At 42.8% G+C, this 20,268-nt stretch overlaps 2 protein-coding genes across 7 annotated transcripts in view; one reads left to right on the top strand and one right to left on the bottom strand.

Moving 5' to 3' along the window:
- Positions 1–20,268, top strand: part of Tmtc1 (transmembrane O-mannosyltransferase targeting cadherins 1) — a 215,059-nt gene that overhangs the window by 79,213 nt on the left and 115,578 nt on the right. The gene's annotated exons all lie outside the window — the stretch shown is intronic.
- Rps4y2 (ribosomal protein S4, Y-linked 2) lies at positions 8,350–9,283 on the bottom strand. The gene has a single exon (NM_001109612.1). It carries the CDS (start codon positions 9,227–9,229, stop codon positions 8,441–8,443), a length of 789 nt encoding a protein of 262 aa, NP_001103082.1. The 5' UTR covers positions 9,230–9,283; the 3' UTR covers positions 8,350–8,440.

The following is a 20,268-nucleotide window of genomic DNA, read 5'->3' as shown; positions in this document are numbered from 1 at the left end:
TTTCGTTATTTTTTTCCCTCAGTGCTAAGGTTGAAGCTCAGCTTCACAAATGCTATCCATCCTGTAAAGTTTAAAAACTTAATAGCATAGCTTGATAAAGCACCAATAAGCCTTGATTTTAAAATCTTTTTTTTTTTTAAGAAACAAAACCAGCAACAACTGTAGGTTTTGTTATTTTGTCTCCCCCCAGGAGCCAATAAGCCTTGATTTTAAAATCCTTTTTTTTTTTAAGAAACAAAACCAGCAACAACTGTAGGTTTTGTTATTTTGTCTCCCCCCGCCCCCCCTCCCGAGCTGAGGACCGAACCCAGGGCCTTGCGCTTGCTAGGCAAGCACTCTACCACTGAGCTAAATCCCCAGCCCCTCACAACTGTAGGTTTTAAGTTGATGCTGATTCCTAGGTTCACATAGATCTTGCTCCTCAGTACTCAGTGGCACATCACCGGAATCATGTAAACCTGGGACCTGTAACACGCTCACTCACCTTTGAAAATCGAGGACGCACGCACACGCGCAGAAGAATACAGACACCCCGCTCTGTCCTTCCGTTTGCTTAGAAATTGTGTTTGAAGGTTTCCTTCTGTGCAGAGCACTGGCAGAGTGTGGGAAAGGGGTTTCATTGGGGTGAATGAGGTGACCTCAGATCTTGGCAAGTCAAAACATTTCTTTTAATCGTCCTCCGATTTCTTGGCGTGTCACTAAATGTTGATAATGACAAAGGGCGTGCCCCGGTGCTGGTGGGGCTCCGACAGGACAGTTTGAGTTTTTAGGTTTCAGAAGCTATACATCTTTCCCATTTGCCCTCGTTTTTTAAACACACACAAACACATTATTTTATTCTAGTCGTTTATTCCGAGGCATTGAAGCAGCAGAACCACTCTATTTTCCCATACTCTGCAGAGGCTCTGAGCCAGCTCTGTGTGGCCCCTTCTGTCTTTTCCCCATGATGCACCGTGTCGTGACAGAGATGATGATACTTCAGTACTGAAGGCTGTGATAAAGAAGGGCCGACTTCATACTGTCACAGTTCATTACAGCACTTTACTCCAGCCTGAGGTTTATGCAAACACACCTCCTCTGGAAAAACATCACTGGAGAGAAACAGGAGTCCTGGAAAATAACTGCCATCAGTCACAGAGAGATGGGGAAAGGCAGACAGCACAGGAGGAAGCGAACCCCCTCACACCTCCGTAAATTGTTTATTTCAGTCATGGAAAAGGTTGCTTCCTATTTTCTCAATGGGCCATACTCAAATCCATCATGAAACCTTCCGGCATAATTCAGGTTGGAAAGGCTTAGGTTTCCGAAAAGAAAGCCATTTCCCAGTCAGAGATAAATCGGCAAGGCAGAAACACCGCTTTATCTTTTTTTAACTTTATTTTTATTTGCGTGCCAGAGATCCAACAAACGAAGGCTAAGCAGAAGCTGTACCTCTGAGCCACGTCTCCAGACCAATTATTTTCTTTTTGATATGCGTCTTCTCAGGCCTTTTGAAATATTTTTAAATGGATTTTGTTTATACAGTGTAGTGGATTAAGGGGCAGCTCGCTGAATATCCATCCTCCAGCGAATCTGAGGACCTGTGAATGAGAGAGTACTCCTGTCCTGGATTACCTGAGGTACATACTGCTCCTCAGGACTATCCTGTGACCTTGGAAGACAGATGCAGAGAGAAGTCAGTACACAGATAGAGGGAGAGGCTGGAGTGACTGCTGCCTCGCAGAAGAAGAATGTGCTGGTGTCACCAGGATCTGGAAGGCACTGGGTGGGGGGGAGGGGCGGCTTGCCTAGACTTTCAGAAGGAGCAGAGGCCTAGTAACAGCTTACCTTCTGGAAATGAGGGAAAACAAACTGGAGTAGCTTTAAGCTGTTATGTTTGTGGGAATTTGTTGCAGAACTTAATGCACACAGAGCACAGAAATAATAAGAATAAATTTGTGTTAGCCGCTTACTTAGTGCATCCGTGACGTATGCCTAGAGGTAGCATGTAGACATGAGGTTGGCCACTGCCATCCAGTGTAGTCTGTTAGCAAAGGTTGTAAGACCAGTGTTTATTATAACAATGCAGGCTACACAGGTCACAAGCAGTGTTTGCGTTGGAGGGAAAACATGTAAAGCAAGCTACTCTTGACACACCTATTAATATACATATATATACATATATACATATATACATATATACATATATACATATATACATATATACATATATATATTCTGAAGTATACTGCATGAAGGATATATCTCAAGGATATATGTCTTTTCTACAAATGCCTAGAGAGCAAAACTAGAACATCTAAAATGCTATGAATGGACCTGGGCATTTTAATAATCTGGTTTTATCCCAGGCAGTCTGAATTTTTACATGAAAATATTTCTCTAGTTTTACAATGGAAGCTAGCTGGTGAACTGGTCCTAGTATATATCCCTCTCATGCAGAAATGAGACTAATGAAGTATTTTTAAGGTTCGGTGAAGATAATTTATTTTGTCCATTCATCTTAAAGATACAAGGTAACGTTGTTAATGGATCTACAGAACTATGGGATCCCTTCTGCAACCCAGTCTCTCCACACTTCACCACTAATAGAACCATCTCAACATGAGCAATCATTCCCACTCCCAACTCCAGCCCAAGGCAACCAGCATCTGCTTGTCTTTATGAATTTGCTTTTTCTAGACACTTCACAGAAATTGAATGAGAAAGGACTTGATTTTCTGTACTCGGTTTCTTTAATGCAATCTGGTATTTTGGAGGTTTATACAAAGCACTAGAAATACTTGCTTTTTTTTTTTTCCAGCAAATGGTACTCACCCATGTTCAGAAACTAGACTCCTGGAGTATCATGGATAACACTGCTCTATCCATTCCAGAATAGAGTCTTAACTTTTTCTTCTTCAGAAGGATGCCCAAGTACCTAAGAGAGACAGAGCTGAATTATATACTGAGGTCTTCCTTCACCCCCAAATTCTTCCAAGCTGGATATAGCAGTTAACAAATCCCAACATATAAAGCTCACTCACTCCCATCTTGAACGGTGCTCCTGTGGTCATTTATTTACTTATTCACTTATTTATCTGTTCCAGACAGCCTCGTGGACGCCAAGTGGTTTCTCACTTCTTCTAATGAGTGATGATACTGACTGGGTCCTTTTAAGTCATCCAGATAGACTTCCATTGTTAGCTCATTGTCACTCCTTGACTCAAGTATGTGTGTGTAGGTATGCACACTGATGTTTGTTCTTTATTCCCTTAACCAAGAACGGTATATAGCATACCAGAAGAGGCGAGGCAGTAGGAAGAACTGAGAAGTGAAATAATGAAGATACTGAGGGAAAGAAATAAGAATAAAGGAGATGTGAGGTGTGAGCGGGCAGGAGGAAGGCACCTTATTAAAAGGAATACATGCGGTGCTCGAAGGCAGCTCACATTCTTAATAGCCACACTGGTGAGACGGTGACAATGGTTGGTTTGGAAGCTCTGTGTCCAGAGTAATGACATCAGGTGCCTGCTTACCGGCTCACCTCACAGCGCTTGCTTGGGATGGATAGTTCTTCGAGCTGAGGCTAATAAGAGTTGTGTTGCAGAACCCCATTTACCCACACGGAGACTCTGGCTACACTGGGCTCATTAACACTCCCTCCCAGAAGTAAAAGAGCACAACACCTGGTGCCTGGGCTCCTTCCCATGATGTGTAAGCAGCTGACAGTTCTACATAGGGAGACACCTTGATGGTGTAGCTGCCTATGCTCCTGTGACTCCACCCATATTCCTCCAGTAAATCAGCCCCACAGACTCACTGGTTCATCTACTTACACTTAGGATCATTTGTTTGGCCTATTTGTCCCTCTCTATCTGGGGTGCATAGAAATAGACTTCTATTTATAGAATAGATACAGGCCTGCAATCCCAGTGTCTCAGGAAGCTAAGAAGGATCAAAAATTCAAGACCAGCATGGCTACAGTGTGTTCAAGGATACCCTGAACAACCTAGTAAAACCCTGTCTCAAAATACAAAATATAAAAGAGAGTTGGGGAGAGAAGGGATTGGGGGCTGAATACAGTGTATGCATGTGTGTGCATGTACATGAGTGTATGTGTGTGTATATATGTGTATGTATATATGTGTGTGTACATGTACTTCAGAATACTGTCAAATAAGACTTTTTTAAATGCAAAAGTAGGGCTGGAGATAAAGCTCATAGGCAAAATGGTTGCCCTGCATATCCTACCCTCTGTACCATAAAAACAATGAAGGGAAAGAAAAAGTCATGAAGAGAAAGAAGAAGGGGGAAGGGGAAGGGAGGGAGGAGAGAGAAAGAAGAAATAAAGATGGATGAGATCTTAGACCATCTTAGACCGGAAGAGGATTTCAAGTCCCCTGGGAATGGAATTAGATGCAGTTATAACAGCCCTAAACAGGTGCTTGGAACTGATCTCCATGGGAGACCATAAATCACTCCTGAACCCATTCTCCAGCCACAATTGTTTAATCCTAGTCTCAAAGGATGGCATTCTCCCCACCTCGTGTGCAGTCAGATAACATATTTATATTTGAAGGACTTTCCTATTCTATACCAGAAATTGAGCCACTGGACTATGGCTCTCAGGATTTACAAAACTATAAAAAAAAGGGGGGTATATATGTTCCTCACATTTGAATCTATATCATATGTTAACATATGTAAGCTATGCAGATCAAAGACTAGGACTGGTTTCAGTACAGAAATCAGAGCCATACAGTAAGAGGACTCTTATCTTTGGCAATGGTCTTGACTATAAACTTGGTCCACTCATCCTCCGTTCGTTAATATTGTTTAGAAACTCTTATTTTGAAAATTCCATCAGTGCCAGTTTATGAGCCAAACAACAAAAAGCCTGATCTCATTTCTTTATTGTCACACTTCATATATAAGATGCTGAAGCAATATGCCTTAGTAATTGAGTTTATAAATAAATAGAGATTCCATCTCATACAATGCCTGGTGCTTGGTATAGGCTATTTTGAGACTCGAATTACATGTTTTCCTCCCATCTCATCTCATAAGAAAAGCCATATATTTAAATCCTAGAATGTTGGGCTTATGGTGCTCACTCAGTCCTCAGAGTCCGTTACATTCCCCTGAATTTACTAGGAAGTCCCCCTCCCCTTTCACTAGGTATTACAAAAATGCTCTAAGAGCCTCCACAGTGAACAGGGAATTATTTATTTATTTATTTTAATTATTTATTTGTTTTCTACAAATGATACTTAATGCCAAAAGGGCTTCGTTTCAAATGCCACTTAGGGTTTCACCACAACACAGACTGGATACCAATTAAGGTCAGCAGAAACAGGTGTGGGTGTGATACTGGGGGTGCAGATGTGCTCAAATAAAGGGCTTGGTTAACTATGCAGTGTTCCACCCCATAATTAATATGTTCCAGACAACAGTGCAGTTGAACCGTGAGCATTCTTGAAGCTTAATCCCACTCATAGCACTGGATAAGAATAGCTTCAAGAGCGTGGGATCGCTGCAATCACTCAGCAATTCTGAAGGTAATGTCCCTGCAAACATCCTGACTTGGCATTCTAAAGTCCTGGATGTTTGGGGAAGCATTAAAAACAAACTCCAGCGTCTGGGCCAGGAAGTAGCAGAGTGATCTAAGCTCTTCCTGTGAAAGAGTTAGGACAGGAGTTCAGATCCTGAGGAATGCTGGGTGTGCTTGTCAGTTCTATGTAATTCTAGCCTTGGGAAACTGAGACCGGATCCTCAGAGAAACAGGACAGGAAAGACTGGCAAGATCAATGAGCTCTGGGTTTGATTGAGAAGCCCTGTTTCAAAGAAGAGCGTGGCTGTTTCTACACGCATGCGCACATGATTGCGCATGCCCGTGGGGGTGGAGGAACAGCCAAACCTGTGACTCTCAGTATGCTGCTCCGTGTACTTTATTAAAAAATTTAAAGTTAAAGAGCAGAGGATCTGTGGCTCACGCCTTTGATCCTAGCACTGGGAAGGCAGAGGCAGGTGGATCTCTGAGATTAGCCTGGTCCACAGACCAAGATGCTATCTCTAAACCATTCAAAGCATGCATATTTCATGTATATTATTTGAGTAAAAATACCCTTGGGACCTAGGTTTGGGTGCTGTATTAGATAAGAAAAACTTGATTTACTTTTCTCTAATTTAAATGAAGCCTAAAGGTCCATGTTCTGGGGCATAAAGTCAGTTATGAGCTAGCGATGCAACTCTGCTGGTAAAAATGCTTGCCTAGCATTCGGGAAGCCGTGGTTTCTGTCCTCAGCACTCCAAACCTGGTCTGATGGGAATACACCTGTAATTTGAGCAGACAGGAATCAGAAGTTCAAGGTATCCTTGGCTATACAGGAAGCTTAAGACCTTCCAGGGCTAGGGAGATCGTGTCTCAAAACAAAAATCTTTTACGATTTATTGAACACAGAATAGCATGTCTGAAACAAGCTCTTCTGTTACTATTGAGTAGAAAAAGTTCGGCGTATCCACTACGACCATTTGTAGTGATTTTTAGAATACAGTGCTAACCGACTGTGTGTGCTTGCACATTCAGGCTTACTATGTTTTGTTCCCATTCTCGCTACAACCTGCAGCTCAAACCTAGGTGGAAGCAGCCTGTATTCGAATCCAGATCTGTCTGCCGTTAGAGATTATTTTTATGGTGCTAGCAATTGAAACCATCTAGGATAGGGCTAGCAAGTGACTCTGCAGATAAATATTAATGACTCAAGTTTGACTCCCAGTACCCACATAGTAGACACAGGGGACTGATTCCCAGGCTATCCTGTTTTTCACTTGTAAGGATTGACACAAACCTTCCCCTGAGCTGGAGAAACCGCTCTGTTTAAGAGCACTCGTGGTTCTTGCAGAGGACCCAGGTCCATTTCCTAATAACCATCTTTAACTCCAGTTCCAAGGAATCATCCTGGCAAACAGATGTTGCACATGCGTGCTGGTAAACAAAAGCCCATTCATATTGTGTGCTAAGGCACTCCACCACCCAGCTGTACCTGCAGCCCACACTAAAGCTGATCAGTGTATCTTGAAACATTTACCAATGACCTTGGTTTGGGTGTTTAAACATTAGCAAATTAATGAGATTCCAGTTCATTTAAAGGGACTCTCATGTAGAATTAAAAAGCAAAAGCCATCTTTCTGCAAATGAAATCCTTATCTTTGGGGCACAGTGGTTAACATGCAGTTCTTTGCAGTGGTCCCAAGTTTGTTCTAAGCGTTCACAGATCAGGTAGGTCACAAATGCTTTTTACCCCAGGTTCAGAAGGATCTACCAACCTCTGGCCTCTGGGGGCACCTGCATCCTTGGTTGTGTACAGTATTCACTAAAAATCCTCTAAAATGAAAGAAGACAACAAAAAACCCTTACCTTTAACCGGGAGTTCACAAACCTCTGAAACTCAAGTATTCCTTCTCTAATCAATACTAGTAAAACTGTTCTGGAAGATGTCTTTTGGCAGCAAAAAGGCAAAACTGTTAATCTATTATTTAACTTTTCTGACTCGAAGACATTAAAATGCCAGTAAATCTGCCAGGTGGTGGCAGCATACACCTAAAATCCCAGCACTTTTGAGAGGCAGAGGCAGGATGATCTTTCTGAGTTCAAGGCCAGCCTAGTCTGCAAAGCAAAGTCCAAGACAGGAAGGTACACCAAGCCATGTCTTGAAAAAACAAAACTATTTTCACTTTTGCTTATAAACTGCACTATAAAGCAACTGAATCCTTTCTTACTGTTTTATTGGTTTTTTTTTTTTTTGCAACTCTTGCTTTAGTGTTTTGTTGTGTTTAATTTGCTACTTCTAAAAGAGAAAACTATAGTTACGTTTTGTTTTACAGAAATACCCTGGTAATGAACTACAATTTTCTAAATTAGATGTGACGTTTCAGCATTTTTGTTAAATTACTTTCCTGGGAGTTAGAACAGCAATCCCATTTTTAATACCTCATAACTTTAAGTTTTTGGATGTTAAAGAGGCTTTTATTTATTTTTATATTTATTTAATAATTACTTTGCGTCCCAATATCATTCCCCTCTTCTCCAAGCTTCCCCCACCCATCTCCTCCTCTTCTTCTCCTGAGAAGGGGAGAAGCTGACGTCTAAGACTTAAGTTTTTTTACTAATTTCATTGACCTATGGATACTGAATCCTAAACCTAGCACATTAAAAGAAACAAAGAAGTTCCACTGGTTCAGTTATCGGCAAGGTTAACTAACCAAACCTTGAACATACCCATCTCTTTTAAAAATGAGGTGAACAAACGTCTGGGTGGTTCCCCCATTATGGTACAGTGTGGCACGGGAAGAAACATAGGCAACCAGAAAGAAACTTGCTTTTTTAATTCAACAGGCTGCTTAACTTGAAGTATAAACAAATTTAAACGCCCCTTCCCCCCAACGTCCCTCAGAGTCCACTTCACCCGCTCTGCTTGGCTGCGAGCCTCTTGTCTCTCTCTTCGGCGATGGTGAGGCGGATTCCTTTTCCTCGAGGAAGGGAGATCCACGGCTTGTTGCCCTTCCCGATCACGAAGATGTTGGAGAGGCGGGTGGCGAAGCCATTGCCGTTGGCATCTTTCACATGGACCACGTCAAAGGAGCCAGGATGGCGCTCGCGGTTGGTGATGATGCCGATGCGGCCCAGGTTGGCGCCTCCGGTTACCATGCACAGGTTGCCGGTATCAAACTTGATGGCATCGGTGATTTTGCCGCTGTCTAGCGAGATCTGCACGGTGTCGTTGACCTTGATGAGCGGGTCAGGGTAGCGGATGGTTCGCGCGTCGTGCGTCACGAGGTGCGGGATGCCCTTGGTACCCACGAAGACCTTCCTCACCTTGCACAGCTTGTACTTGGCCTCCTCGGGCGTGATGCGGTGCACCGCGAAGCGGCCCTTGGTGTCGTAGACCAGGCGGAAGTTCTCACCGCTCTTGTCTATGCTGATGACATCCATGAAGCCAGCTGGGTAGGCCACATCGGTTCTGACCTTGCCGTCGACCTTAATGAGGCGCTGCATGCAGATCTTCTTCACCTCATCGCCGGTCAGAGCGTACTTGAGCCTATTCCTCAGGAAGATGGCGAGCGGCAGGCACTCCCGCAGGCGGTGCGGGCCGGCAGATGGCCGGGGCGCGAACACGCCGGTCAGTTTGTCCAGCATCCAGTGACGTGGGGCCGCCACACGCTTCAGGTGTTTCTTGGGACCGCGAGCCATGGCGGAGCAGCAAGCGGAAACACACCCTTCTCCTTCCCAGAGCACAAGCGAGTGAGGAGAGCTGCGCGCGCAATTGAGAAACCCCGCCCATCCGGGTCCTTTCCAGTGGGCGGAACTTCCTAGCGCCATCTGGAGGAGCGGCGCTGACAGGGCTCTGAGTAAAGGAGCTTTTCTGCCTGAACTCTTGATGAGGAGCAAGGCAAGCTACCTGCCTTCAGGGAGAATGCAGTCAGTAAGATCAAGAAAACTCACTTGAATACGTATTTTATACTAATTTTATTACATTTAGTCCCTTAGTCTGTGTGTGCGCATGAGTGGTACGAGCATGCGTATGCGTGCTTGCGTGTGTGCCTATACGTGTACGTGCGTGCTGTGCGTGCCTGTAAGAATGATTCCTGGGAGTTTGTTCTCTTCTAGCGAGTAGGGCCTGGGAGCTGGAGTTAGGTCCGCATGTTTAGAGGCACCGTGCCCTCTTACCATTTTACGCCATCTAAACAGCCCCTTAGTACTATTTCGTAAACGCATTTTGTTTGTGTCTTCTTTAAGACACCCACCATCCCAGTGACTCTCAAACCTTCCTAATGCGGCAACGCCCCCACTATAAAATTATTTTTGTTGCTACTTCATAACCGTAACTTTGCTATTATGAATCATAACGTAAATAATCTGATATTCAGGATATCGTATATATACAACTCCAGATAATTGCTGAGCAGATTGGACTAGTTGCCATTTTTGAGGACAGTCCAACCCCATGTGTATAAACCTGTGGATAACGTTCAGAAGACAGTTTTGTGCAATTTAGAATAGGGAGAATACATTTGCTGAAAATCAGACCTTGCAACCAGCAGGGCTTATAAAGGTAGCATAGCAGTTTACGTGCTTAGAAAATTATACTTGAGTGTGACTCAGTAAATTGAGCTGCCTGGGTGTGGTGGCTCATGCCTTTAAGTTTAGCATCCAGAGGCAGAGGCAGGTAGGTCTCTTGAGTTCAAGGTTAGTTTGGTCTACAAAATGAGTTCTAGGCCAGCCAGACAAAAAGATTGTGTCTCATAAGAAAAAAGGAAAGGACAGGACAGGAAGGAAAGCCATTGAACTGAATGTGTAAGGGAAACACCCCTGTTGGAGGGGGAAAAACTGCTATTCTTTGTTTGGTAACTTTACTCATGGCCCAGTGACTGGAAATTTAGTGACATGTGATACTAGCTTCTTCAACAAATGAAAGTGGCTTCCAAGAGGATGAAAACTAGACTAAACAAGTCTCTGTAAAAGTCATTACTACACAAGGAATATTAACCACTAAGAGACCAGGGCCTCTGCTACTTATAAGGATCTTTTCATAAAGGAGCAAGCTGAAAACATCAGGCGTGGGTGCAACATGATTTTAGGTCCATGGCACCTTTTGCTTGTTTCGAGTGAATTAGGAAAAGGTCCCCTTTCTCAGGTAAGTCACTTGACATCTGAGCACACAGACTGATGAACCAGCGTGGGCCACCTCAGTGGGCTCCTCCTCAGCCAGCATTCTTGCATGTACACAATCCAATTCATTGCATGCCCTGTGTGCCCATAGTGAATTCACAGAGTACAGTACCATGAAGATTGAATAAATCTTTAGCTTCTAGGAAAACACTTTATTTTGCTTCTCTTCCCTTTCAACAATGCTGGGAATGGTAGACCTCAGTGGACAGCAGATCCTTTCTGTATTTGCCCATTGAATTATGGGTGGGATTAAGTTGACCTCTTCCACATTCTGTAAGTAGTGTGGGCTTCTTGAGACATCTGTGTTGACTGCAGACCATGTAGATTACCATGTAGCTAGGGCATGCCTTGCTCAGGGAAGCCCAAGCTGCCTAATGTCCTACTTAGCTTACTAGTGAACTCAATACATGAAGGCATGGGAAAGGCCTTGAGTTTGCTGTTGAGCATGTGAGTTGAGGTGAGGAGGGCTCAGAGGAGCTCTAATTGAAAGCAAAATTGGAAAAGGTGGCTTGGTAATGATTGGGTGAGACTTTCTCCTCTCTCTGTCCTAAATATAAGCACACGGGATCTGTAACACAGACCCCAGGGCTAGGTCAACTGTAAAAGCAGGGAGGAGAAAGACAGACAAAGTAGACCAGCCTGACCTTCACCTTCATCTGTACAGACACCACAAACGAAAGAGACCTCACAGACACTGATGGGACCAGTAACCTCTCCCACCAGCAGAATGGCCAGGGATTGCCTAGGTGTTGATCATGTTGAAACTCCTAGGAAGCCATGAGCATTGGGTATGTGGGAGAAGTAGAGAAAGAGTTTTTTTCTTTCTCTAACCTGCTGCAGGTTCTTAGTGGACATGGTCCTCGTATAACAACAGGCAAGGATGAAACAGGCCTAGGAGACAAAATCTTCCAGGCAAGTTCACTCTGCCTCAGAGGAAGCCTAGCAAAAGGGGAGCCAAAGTCAACATCAATCATGTATGCTATTCTACTTCTACCTTTCAGGCCTTGAACCTCCATCTTAACATCTTTATTCTGATTTTAGGTTCAGTTTTGGGACACTCTCAGGAGTGTACCAAATGCTGTTGCCTCGCTGAGCTATTTGTTGTTTGCTCATCCTCCTCAGGCACTTCTTCTTGACCCCTCTTACCATCCACACTCATGTCTTCAGTATCTCTCCAGCCTCAGGCCAAGCAGCACCTCTCCTTTGTAGCTCCTTTCCTTTCCCAGCTCATACTGACTCTTTCTCTGATCTGTAGCTCTTTATCTTGTGCTGCCTTCTTGGGGCAGGGTGGAAAGCACAACAGTGGCCCTTCAGGGTAGTAAGATAGGGATGGTTAGGGGCCAGGACACAGATTCACATCCTGATTCTGCTGATGGTTGGTTTGCTTTTTAATGCCTCAGTGTCCCTAGTAACATTTGCTTCTTAATCATATGAATGTAGATGCAGAGTAATGTGTTGGGAGCAGTTTCTGGCCCCTGTTGTGTGCTTGGCAAGCATTAGTTGTTATTTAAATATTAGATAATGCATTTATTCCTTTCATGTAGTGCTTCTAAGGCCTGGCTCTGTTCCTGGTACTTTCCCTGTCAAATTGAATATTGTTATGTGAGTAACTTGTTACTTTTCATAATGATGAAGTTGTAGTAGGCATTCTCTTCACTTTCCGAATCGATCAGCTATGTCTGAGTTTGAATCCATCTCAGCATGTGTACCTGATGTTTGTTCTCCAGAGGGATGTATCCCAACTTCAGGCATCTTAGGAAGATGGAGATAGTTTTGCTGACAGTGACTGGATGGGCAGCAGACTGTGTATAGAAAAGGTACAAGTTGGATTTGTATTCTGCCTCCCATCTTTTACTTCCTGTGGGATCTTTGGACAAAGTACTGGGCCATGAATGCCACAATTTTCTCTTGCAAAAGAGAAATATTAACAGTGTTCATCTTGTCAGAACATGCTCAGAGTCAGGATATATGGTAGACAGTCACTAAATGGTAACCCAAAGTACATTTTGCTGGTTTGCCCAGACAGTATTAATATTATATGTTCCTTAATAGCTTAACCGTATCCGTCACAAGTTTCTTAGTAAGGTTCAGAAAATATTACAGTGTGGTTTGCAGTAGGTTTTTTAGTTAGTCCTAGGGTTTATCTGCAAAGGTGGTGTATATTTGCAAGTTACTGTGATCTCATCACACGGATCACTTAATATAGCTGGTGTGCTACCAGTGTGGATGGATGGAAATGAAGGGAAACAGAGTATGTGGTGAGAGAGAAGAATGCATGGTCACAGGAGAGAACGCATGATATCAGAGGAAGGCATTGAGCAGTCTATCACACAACTCCATTCTGGTCTGAGGCTGTTCATGTGGTTTGGATCTTTTATCTGGAGTGATGATCTCTGTTCTGGCAACCTCAAGGATCTCTCAGGAACTAACAGAATGGATAGCAACAAGCTCTTTGATGCATAAGTGCTGTTCTATAAGAACATGTTATAGACCCTTTCAGAAGAAATTCTTAATATTGTGAGTGAGTGTGTGTGTGTGTGTGTGTGTGTGTGTGTGTGCGTGTCTGTCTGTCTGTCTGTCTGTCTGTCTGTCTGTCTGTCTCCTTATATCAGAGAGTCAGGGGCAATGTGCAGGTGCCTACAGAGGCCAGAAAAGGGCTTTGAATCTCTTGGAGTTGAAGTTAAAAGTGGCTATAAATTGCCTGGCATGGGTGCTAGGATTTGGGTCCACTTTAAGAGCAAAGCATGCTCTTAATTACTAAGCCATCTCTCTACCGTCATCTATCTATTCAAAAATTCATATTTTGGAAATTTTAATATTCTCATCAGTAAAAAGCTATTATGTTTTTTCAAGTTAATTTCCAATTCATAAGAGAGTTGGAAGCTCATTAAGATATTTAACACCCACATCTTATCTCACTCTTGTATCAGTAGTTCTTATGATAATAGCACACGAACACTTTATCTGCTGTTCAATCTCATGTTAATTTTACTTGATTCCCAGCACCCAGATTCAGGTGAGCCTTACACTATGGAAGCATTAAAAGATGGAGGTTTAGGGGAGTTGGCTGGCTAACTCCTGATGTAGAGTCCTCAGGAGTTGTTGGAGCTTCTTAGACATGTTTTATAACATGGTTCAGGCTCTCAGACTCACAGCAATCCTCCTGCCTCAGTTTCTTGAGTGCAGGGATTAAAGGTATGAGCCACAACACCTAACTGTTGATGCCTCTGTAAAAGAGGCTCTGGTGAGCTCACCTCTCCAGAGCACAGGACATCACCACATGCCAGTGTTGGTGCTGATCTTGGTCTTTGCAGACACCATGATTGTAGAAAACAGATTTTTGTCCTCCATAAACTATCCAGTCTGTGGGTTTTATTTTGTTTTTTACATACAGACTAAGGCTAAACGTATAATGCCATTAACATCCATAAATGCCTTTTAATAATACAGAGCTTACAACAGTGTCCCAGTTAAATATGATATGACTCTTCAGTCTTGAAGAGGGAGGAGGAAAGCTAGTAACAGTTAGGGCTAATTAACCTTGCATTAACATCATTTAGACATTGTGAATGGAAGTCCTAGGGGGTAAAAAGCTGTATCTTTGTATATGGTACAAGGCTGATTGGAGGACTAAAAGCTTTGGTGACTGTGGACATCTTGAGTGTTACAGATCCAAAGGCTAAATTATTTAGGGCTATGTTTAGTCTCCAGAGTGACAGTTAATCACTCACCTCTGTGTTTTACCTAAAATCCATTGTGATATTAGATAAGTCCTTTTTTGCAGTGTCCCAACAGACCACTGGTGCACAGTAACAAAGGCCAAGCCTGTTGTCAAACAGCATCTAAGGCCAATAGCGAAGATGTCCCCACTTTGCTGTAATTTGCCTACCTCAGTTTTCTACTAATGTATTTGAAAAATGCTTTGATTTGTGACTTTCTTTGTTATGTTGGTATGAAAACTTCGCCAAACTGTTACCATCTTGGAATATGTTATTTGGGGTAAACAAATGTGACCTAGCCACAGTTGTTCATATTTACCTACTGGAATAAGCTATCTCTTATTCCCTTTGAGATGCACTGTGATTTTATATCCTTAAGAGACACCCCTTGTGTGATTAATGTGTCTATGTTCATAGCCGAGCTTCCTAACGTTTAAGGAAGCAAAGTTACAGTCTGAAAAGAGGGCAGAGATGTCCAACTTTCACGTTGTTAAGCTTCCATTGGGTGTCTGCAAGCCCAAGTGAAGGGTCCATGCTTTATTAGCGGGAACAGCCCCCAATCCTGTCATAGCAGAGCTAACAGGAAAAGAATGTGGCAGCACTCAGTACAGAGACAGGCACCTGCCAAGGACAGTGTTGGAACTGTGGCTGAAAGGCAAAACTGAATTTTTACCATTCCTTGTAAGAAGAATTAAAAACCAGGAATGATGTCTAAATTAATTGTGGAGGAAATCTGAAGTGGGTCCTTTGACTAAATTAATGAAGCCCAATTTCATTAACTTTTGACATGGAAGAACCATGACCTTCTCCAAGTTTCCCTTTATCCTAACCCTAACCCTAACCCATGTGCATGCGTGCGTGCATGCTTGTGTGCGTGCATGCGTGTCCATCCATGCATGAACATGTATACACATGTGTATGGATAAGTCAGTGTCTCTCACTGAACCTGAAGCTTGTCTCTTTTGTTAGACTCTGGCCAGTGAGCCCTAGAACTTCTGTCTCTGACGCCCCAACACTGGGAATACACACTAGTGTTACTACACTACAAACTGCTCTCAGGTCTTCATACTTGTACAGCCTGAACTTTGTAAAACTGTAAAACTACCTGAGTGTTTTGTTCCCTTGTAGTTTCAGCTTTTGGTTTTCTAAATGGTAAAGAGAACAGAAAATCGTTCTCCCCTGTGGTCTCTCAGTCTTATTTCTACTGTTCTGTGTGGCCATCTAAGCAAAGGTTTCTTTATAAATAAGAGGAAATTTTAAGGGTTTGAAGTTTCAGAAGAAACATGGAAGGTGGATTTAGATTTCTGAAGGGGCTGAACTTAGAAATGTACCACTGGATTCTCAGAACAGCTCCCACCTCCCATCAGAACCATGGGACAAGGAAAGGCAACATCCAAATAAGACCCTCTGTGGAGAGGCTTTGCTGCTGACACAGTGAAGAGAAGGAACTTCTGGGTTCAAGGCAGTGCATTAAAGAAGGCTCTGATTTTAGGTTATGGTTAGCTTATAATCATTTCAAATGTAAACTATGTCTTTGCTATATTTTAGAAAAGTGAGAAAACATTTTTTTTCTTTCAAGGAAAACTGTTTTGGGATTGTTATCCCAAAAGATCTGAATTTAACTTCTTTCTGCCCTCAGAGTATGTAATTCTTCACCGACGTCCCTTATTATTTTGAATGTGAAAAGGAGGTTAAGTTAGTGTGGTTGGTATTCTGGAGGTATTTCTGATAGTTGTATATAACTGATTGGTGTTGGTGTACGGCTGAACAGTGACATTTAGCTGCTTGTTTTAGGGTTTTGCTTCAGTGAAGAGACTCCATGGCCACGGCAGCTCTTATAAAGGAAACCATTAATTGGGGCTGCCTTACAGTTCAGAAGTTTAGTCCATTATCATCATGGTGGGAAGCATCATGGCATGCAGGCAGACTTGGTTCTGGAGAGGGTAGCTCAAGGTTCTACATCTGAATCAGCAGGCAGCAGGAAGTAAATGCCACACTAGACCTGGCTTGAGCCTCTAAGCCTTCACCTTATTGACACTTTCTCCACAAAGCCACACCTACTCCAACAAGGCCACACCTCTTAAGAGTGTACTCCCTATGGACTTATGGGGGCCATTTTTATTCAAACCACTACACAGCTGGTTTCACCATCTGTAGCTGACACTTAGGCAAAAATTATGTGATATACAGATTATGAGAAAAGCTGGTGGATCTAATACAATGTCCATTTTAGTCATCAGCATATTTTAAAGGGGAAACCACGCTATTCAGATACTTGTCATCCTTCAACCTGCTGTCGCATCCCAAATCAAAACACTTCATACTCCAGTCTAGTGCTGGAGAATAAGAAAAACACAAAAGAGGTTGAGAGGTGGAAAAGGAAGACCTTTTAGACTTCTTCTTGGGTTACTAGGCTTTATTGATCTTGAAATGTGTGTGAAAGAAAATCTATTCACATAATACTTGTGAAGCATGAGAAGGAAGACTTTCTTCAAGGTCAGGCAGGTCTGTTGAGATATGTTCAGAAATTGCTGCAAAGGCATTTTGTAGTAGCAAAGAGAGTTTGAGTTTAACCTTGAGTATAGCTGTGAGTGGAAATTTATAGCCAAGAGCAGAGCTTGTAGTGAGGGCGGGGGTTAGAAAATCCCTGTAAGAAAACCTCGTGGATAAAGAATTCTGTCTAAATGAAATGTGGGCTGTGGCTAAAGACTGGCCAGGGTATCCAAGTATCACCTGGTAGAGAATGAAGAACCACCAGGTTACAAGGGTAAGTAAAAATACCCAGAGTGCTCTAGTTCAGCTTCCTGTTGCTATGGTAAAAACACTGACCAAAACCTAATTGAGGAGGGAAGGGTATATTTAGCTTATACCTTAGAGTCCATCATTAGGAAAACCAGAGCAGAAACCTGGAGGCAGGAACTGAATCAGAGACCATGGAGAATGCTGCTCACTGGCTTGCTCTTATGGCTTTCTTAACTATCTTTCTTATGCTTTCTAGGACTACCTGTCTAGTAATGACACCACCCACAGTGGAATGTGCTCTCTCACATCAATAATTAAGAAAATGCCTCACAGACATTCTCATAGACTAATCTAATGAAGGTGCTTCCCTAACTTAGGTTCCCTCCACCAAGGTTCCCTCAGTTGACAATAAAAACTAACCAGATAACAGAGATAGAGATCTTGGAAAACTGACAAAGCAGGATGCTTGCTGAAAATGGAGTTTATAAAACAGTACTCAGATGGACATAGAAGAAAGTTCTGACTCTAGTCTTACTAAAGAATTATCATCCTTGTTAATGTCTACTAACATGGAAACTGTGTTAATGAAGGTTGGTGACTCAGAATAGCACATATTCTGTATCACTCAAGACTATGGGTAGGTGATTTTGTGTCATCATCATTCTGGTCTCAGCTAAAGTCTCTCCCCAGAATTTGAGGGCTGACTAACTGAAGGATGAGTTTCAGTTTTAACACCGAGTAATTAACACAACTGTGGGTGTGTAACTGAACACAGTGGGTCTGAGTCTCAGTAAGCACAAAGCCAAAAGGAGCACGGCTGTTAAATAAAAGGTGGAAGATCATTGTGTGCTGCAGGCCAGGGAAGCAAAGGAACCACTTACAAAGCAGCACACTCTCTCAATGGGAAGCATGGGGCTCTCATCAGGAGCTTGTACACGTACATGTTCACACAGAAGCGAACATATCCCTGAACGTGCTCAGTTTAAGCTCATAATTAAGAAAGGACTGCAGAGACATTTTTTGACCATGCTAAGCTCAAGGTCCTGGAGAATGGCAGACAAGCATTTCTGAGCATGCTCAGCTTTCACTTGTAGTTTTAGCTGAAAGGAAAGGAAAGGGTGTCCTGGACATGCAGTGATGTTCTTGTTTGCCTTCAAAGGTAGCTGCTTCATATAACAGGAGACCTGGAATGTGGGTGGAGCATCGATTAGGGAAATCACTTCAGATATAATCTTCATCTTTTGTTTTTATTTGGCAGAAATTAAAGGTGGTTAAAATGCTTCATTTGTCAATAATAGTCTCCCAGGCTGGGGCTAAATCATTGCCTATAACTGAACATTCTAGTTATCTCTTCAAAGTAGAGTATCTACTAGTGTTTTCTTCATGGGTGCCATGGAATCCTTTTTTCTTGATTGGTTATTTTGTGGGTTTTTGTTTTTGTTTTTATGGTGGTTTATGAGTTTATGATGTCATTAGTTGATGAAGACATCCAAAAACTACAATCTTTTAGGAACCCTGAAACTATTTAGCTTTTTTTTTTTTTTTTTTTTTTTTGATAAAGGAGGAAACAGGGATCCTGTAAACTTAATCTAAGCCATGAACACAAAAAGGACAGAAGCCTTGATCCATAGTTCTGAGTATAGTGCTTCCATGGTAGCTTGGATTTTGGTGGTGGTGATACTTTCTGTAGCTTTGTAAGGAATGTGCAAATTTTAGGGAGAATTAGGTTATATAGCCAGGCTTGGTGGCATTCATCTATAATCTTAGTATGATGGAGGCTGGGGTAGGAGGATGGCCATGAGTTTGAGGACAGCCTGGGCTACGTACTGAGAACCAGGCCAGCACAACGGACAACTTAGTGACATCCTGTCTCAAAAGTAAGCAAACACACAAGTAAGTTAATAAAGTATTAGTAGTAGCATGTTTTTATGATTGAAATGAATCACTGAGAAATCAGGTTTAAAAATTCTAATTTTTTGGTCTCATGGAATCATTGTAAATAGCATACAAGCTGTAAAAGTACATGTCTGGCATGTACTGTTAGTTGTGAGTATTACTAATGCTGCGTTTTTCTCTTGGTCATTGTTCAGGCGATAAGAAGTAGATCAATGGGGAAATCACAAGAGTGGAGGAGGGAATATAGAGAACAGAGCACATCAGACTCCCACCTATTCAACGCTTCTCCAGAAATAGCACTGTGTTGTATGTCTCATTTTTGTCATTACTGTGGTCCACACCTTAAAATAGAAATCTTGACATCTTGATTTTCCACCAAGAATCTCTGTGCCATTTCAGGCTTTCGTGAGTTTGGAATGCTATATTTTGAGAGTAAATCATTTGGTACCCTTACCCTATTCTATTTCCTTTTTGTGGAAATAGAATTTCACCAAGAATGTCTGAACTAGAAGACATGTTATAAATATGGTTACTAAAATATCCATCGTAGTAAACCATCAGAAATGATGTATGGCAGCATTGTCTCAGTGTAACCTCAAGAAAACCCCTAAACTCTGTGGCTTGTTCTGCAGAAAGGAAAGCCACTTCTCATTTTTTCCACCGTTAAACAAGCCACAGAGAGGGCTGGAGAAATGTATTGCTGGCAACCCAAGAGTGAGAATGTAACTGAACTTCCCAGAAGATTGCAAATGGAAGGGACTCCAAGTGCAATCGCCTGGGAAGTTCAGTTACATTCTCACTCTTGCCCTCCTCAGCATCATTCCTAGCCCCTGTCTGTTTCCTTGACTTGTCTGCTGTGAGTTACCCCGCATCCTTGAAAAAACAGAAGTGCCAAGGCCTGGTCTTGGTTTGGTTTACCTGAAAATGACAGTCATGAGGTGGCAGAGCCCAGAAAGGGATGCACATGCTGCTCTGTGCTACTGCTGTGGAATAACAGCCCAGCTGCCGAAACACAGGAGCCGAGGACTGCCTCAGTAAAAGCAAATGCACGCACGCACGCACGCACGCGCCTGTACCACTCCAGACTCTTCAGTCCCCAGTCAGGAGCAGCTGCTGTGCAGCGTTAAGGCAGCCACAGTGTTCCTGGCCTGGCCCCATGCCTTACTCTCTGCTAGGGTCCCAGAAGAGAAGGAAGGACTCAGA

Source organism: Rattus norvegicus, chromosome 4, assembly GCF_036323735.1.
Source record: "Rattus norvegicus strain BN/NHsdMcwi chromosome 4, GRCr8, whole genome shotgun sequence".
Classification (NCBI taxonomy): Eukaryota; Metazoa; Chordata; class Mammalia; order Rodentia; family Muridae; genus Rattus; species Rattus norvegicus.
This window is presented reverse-complemented; position numbering and strand designations above follow the sequence as displayed.

Excerpts from the sequence above, each read along its gene's own strand:
- Rps4y2 (NM_001109612.1), bottom strand. The coding sequence starts at position 9,229 with ATGGCTCGCGGTCCCAAGAAACACCTGAAGCGTGTGGCGGCCCCACGT.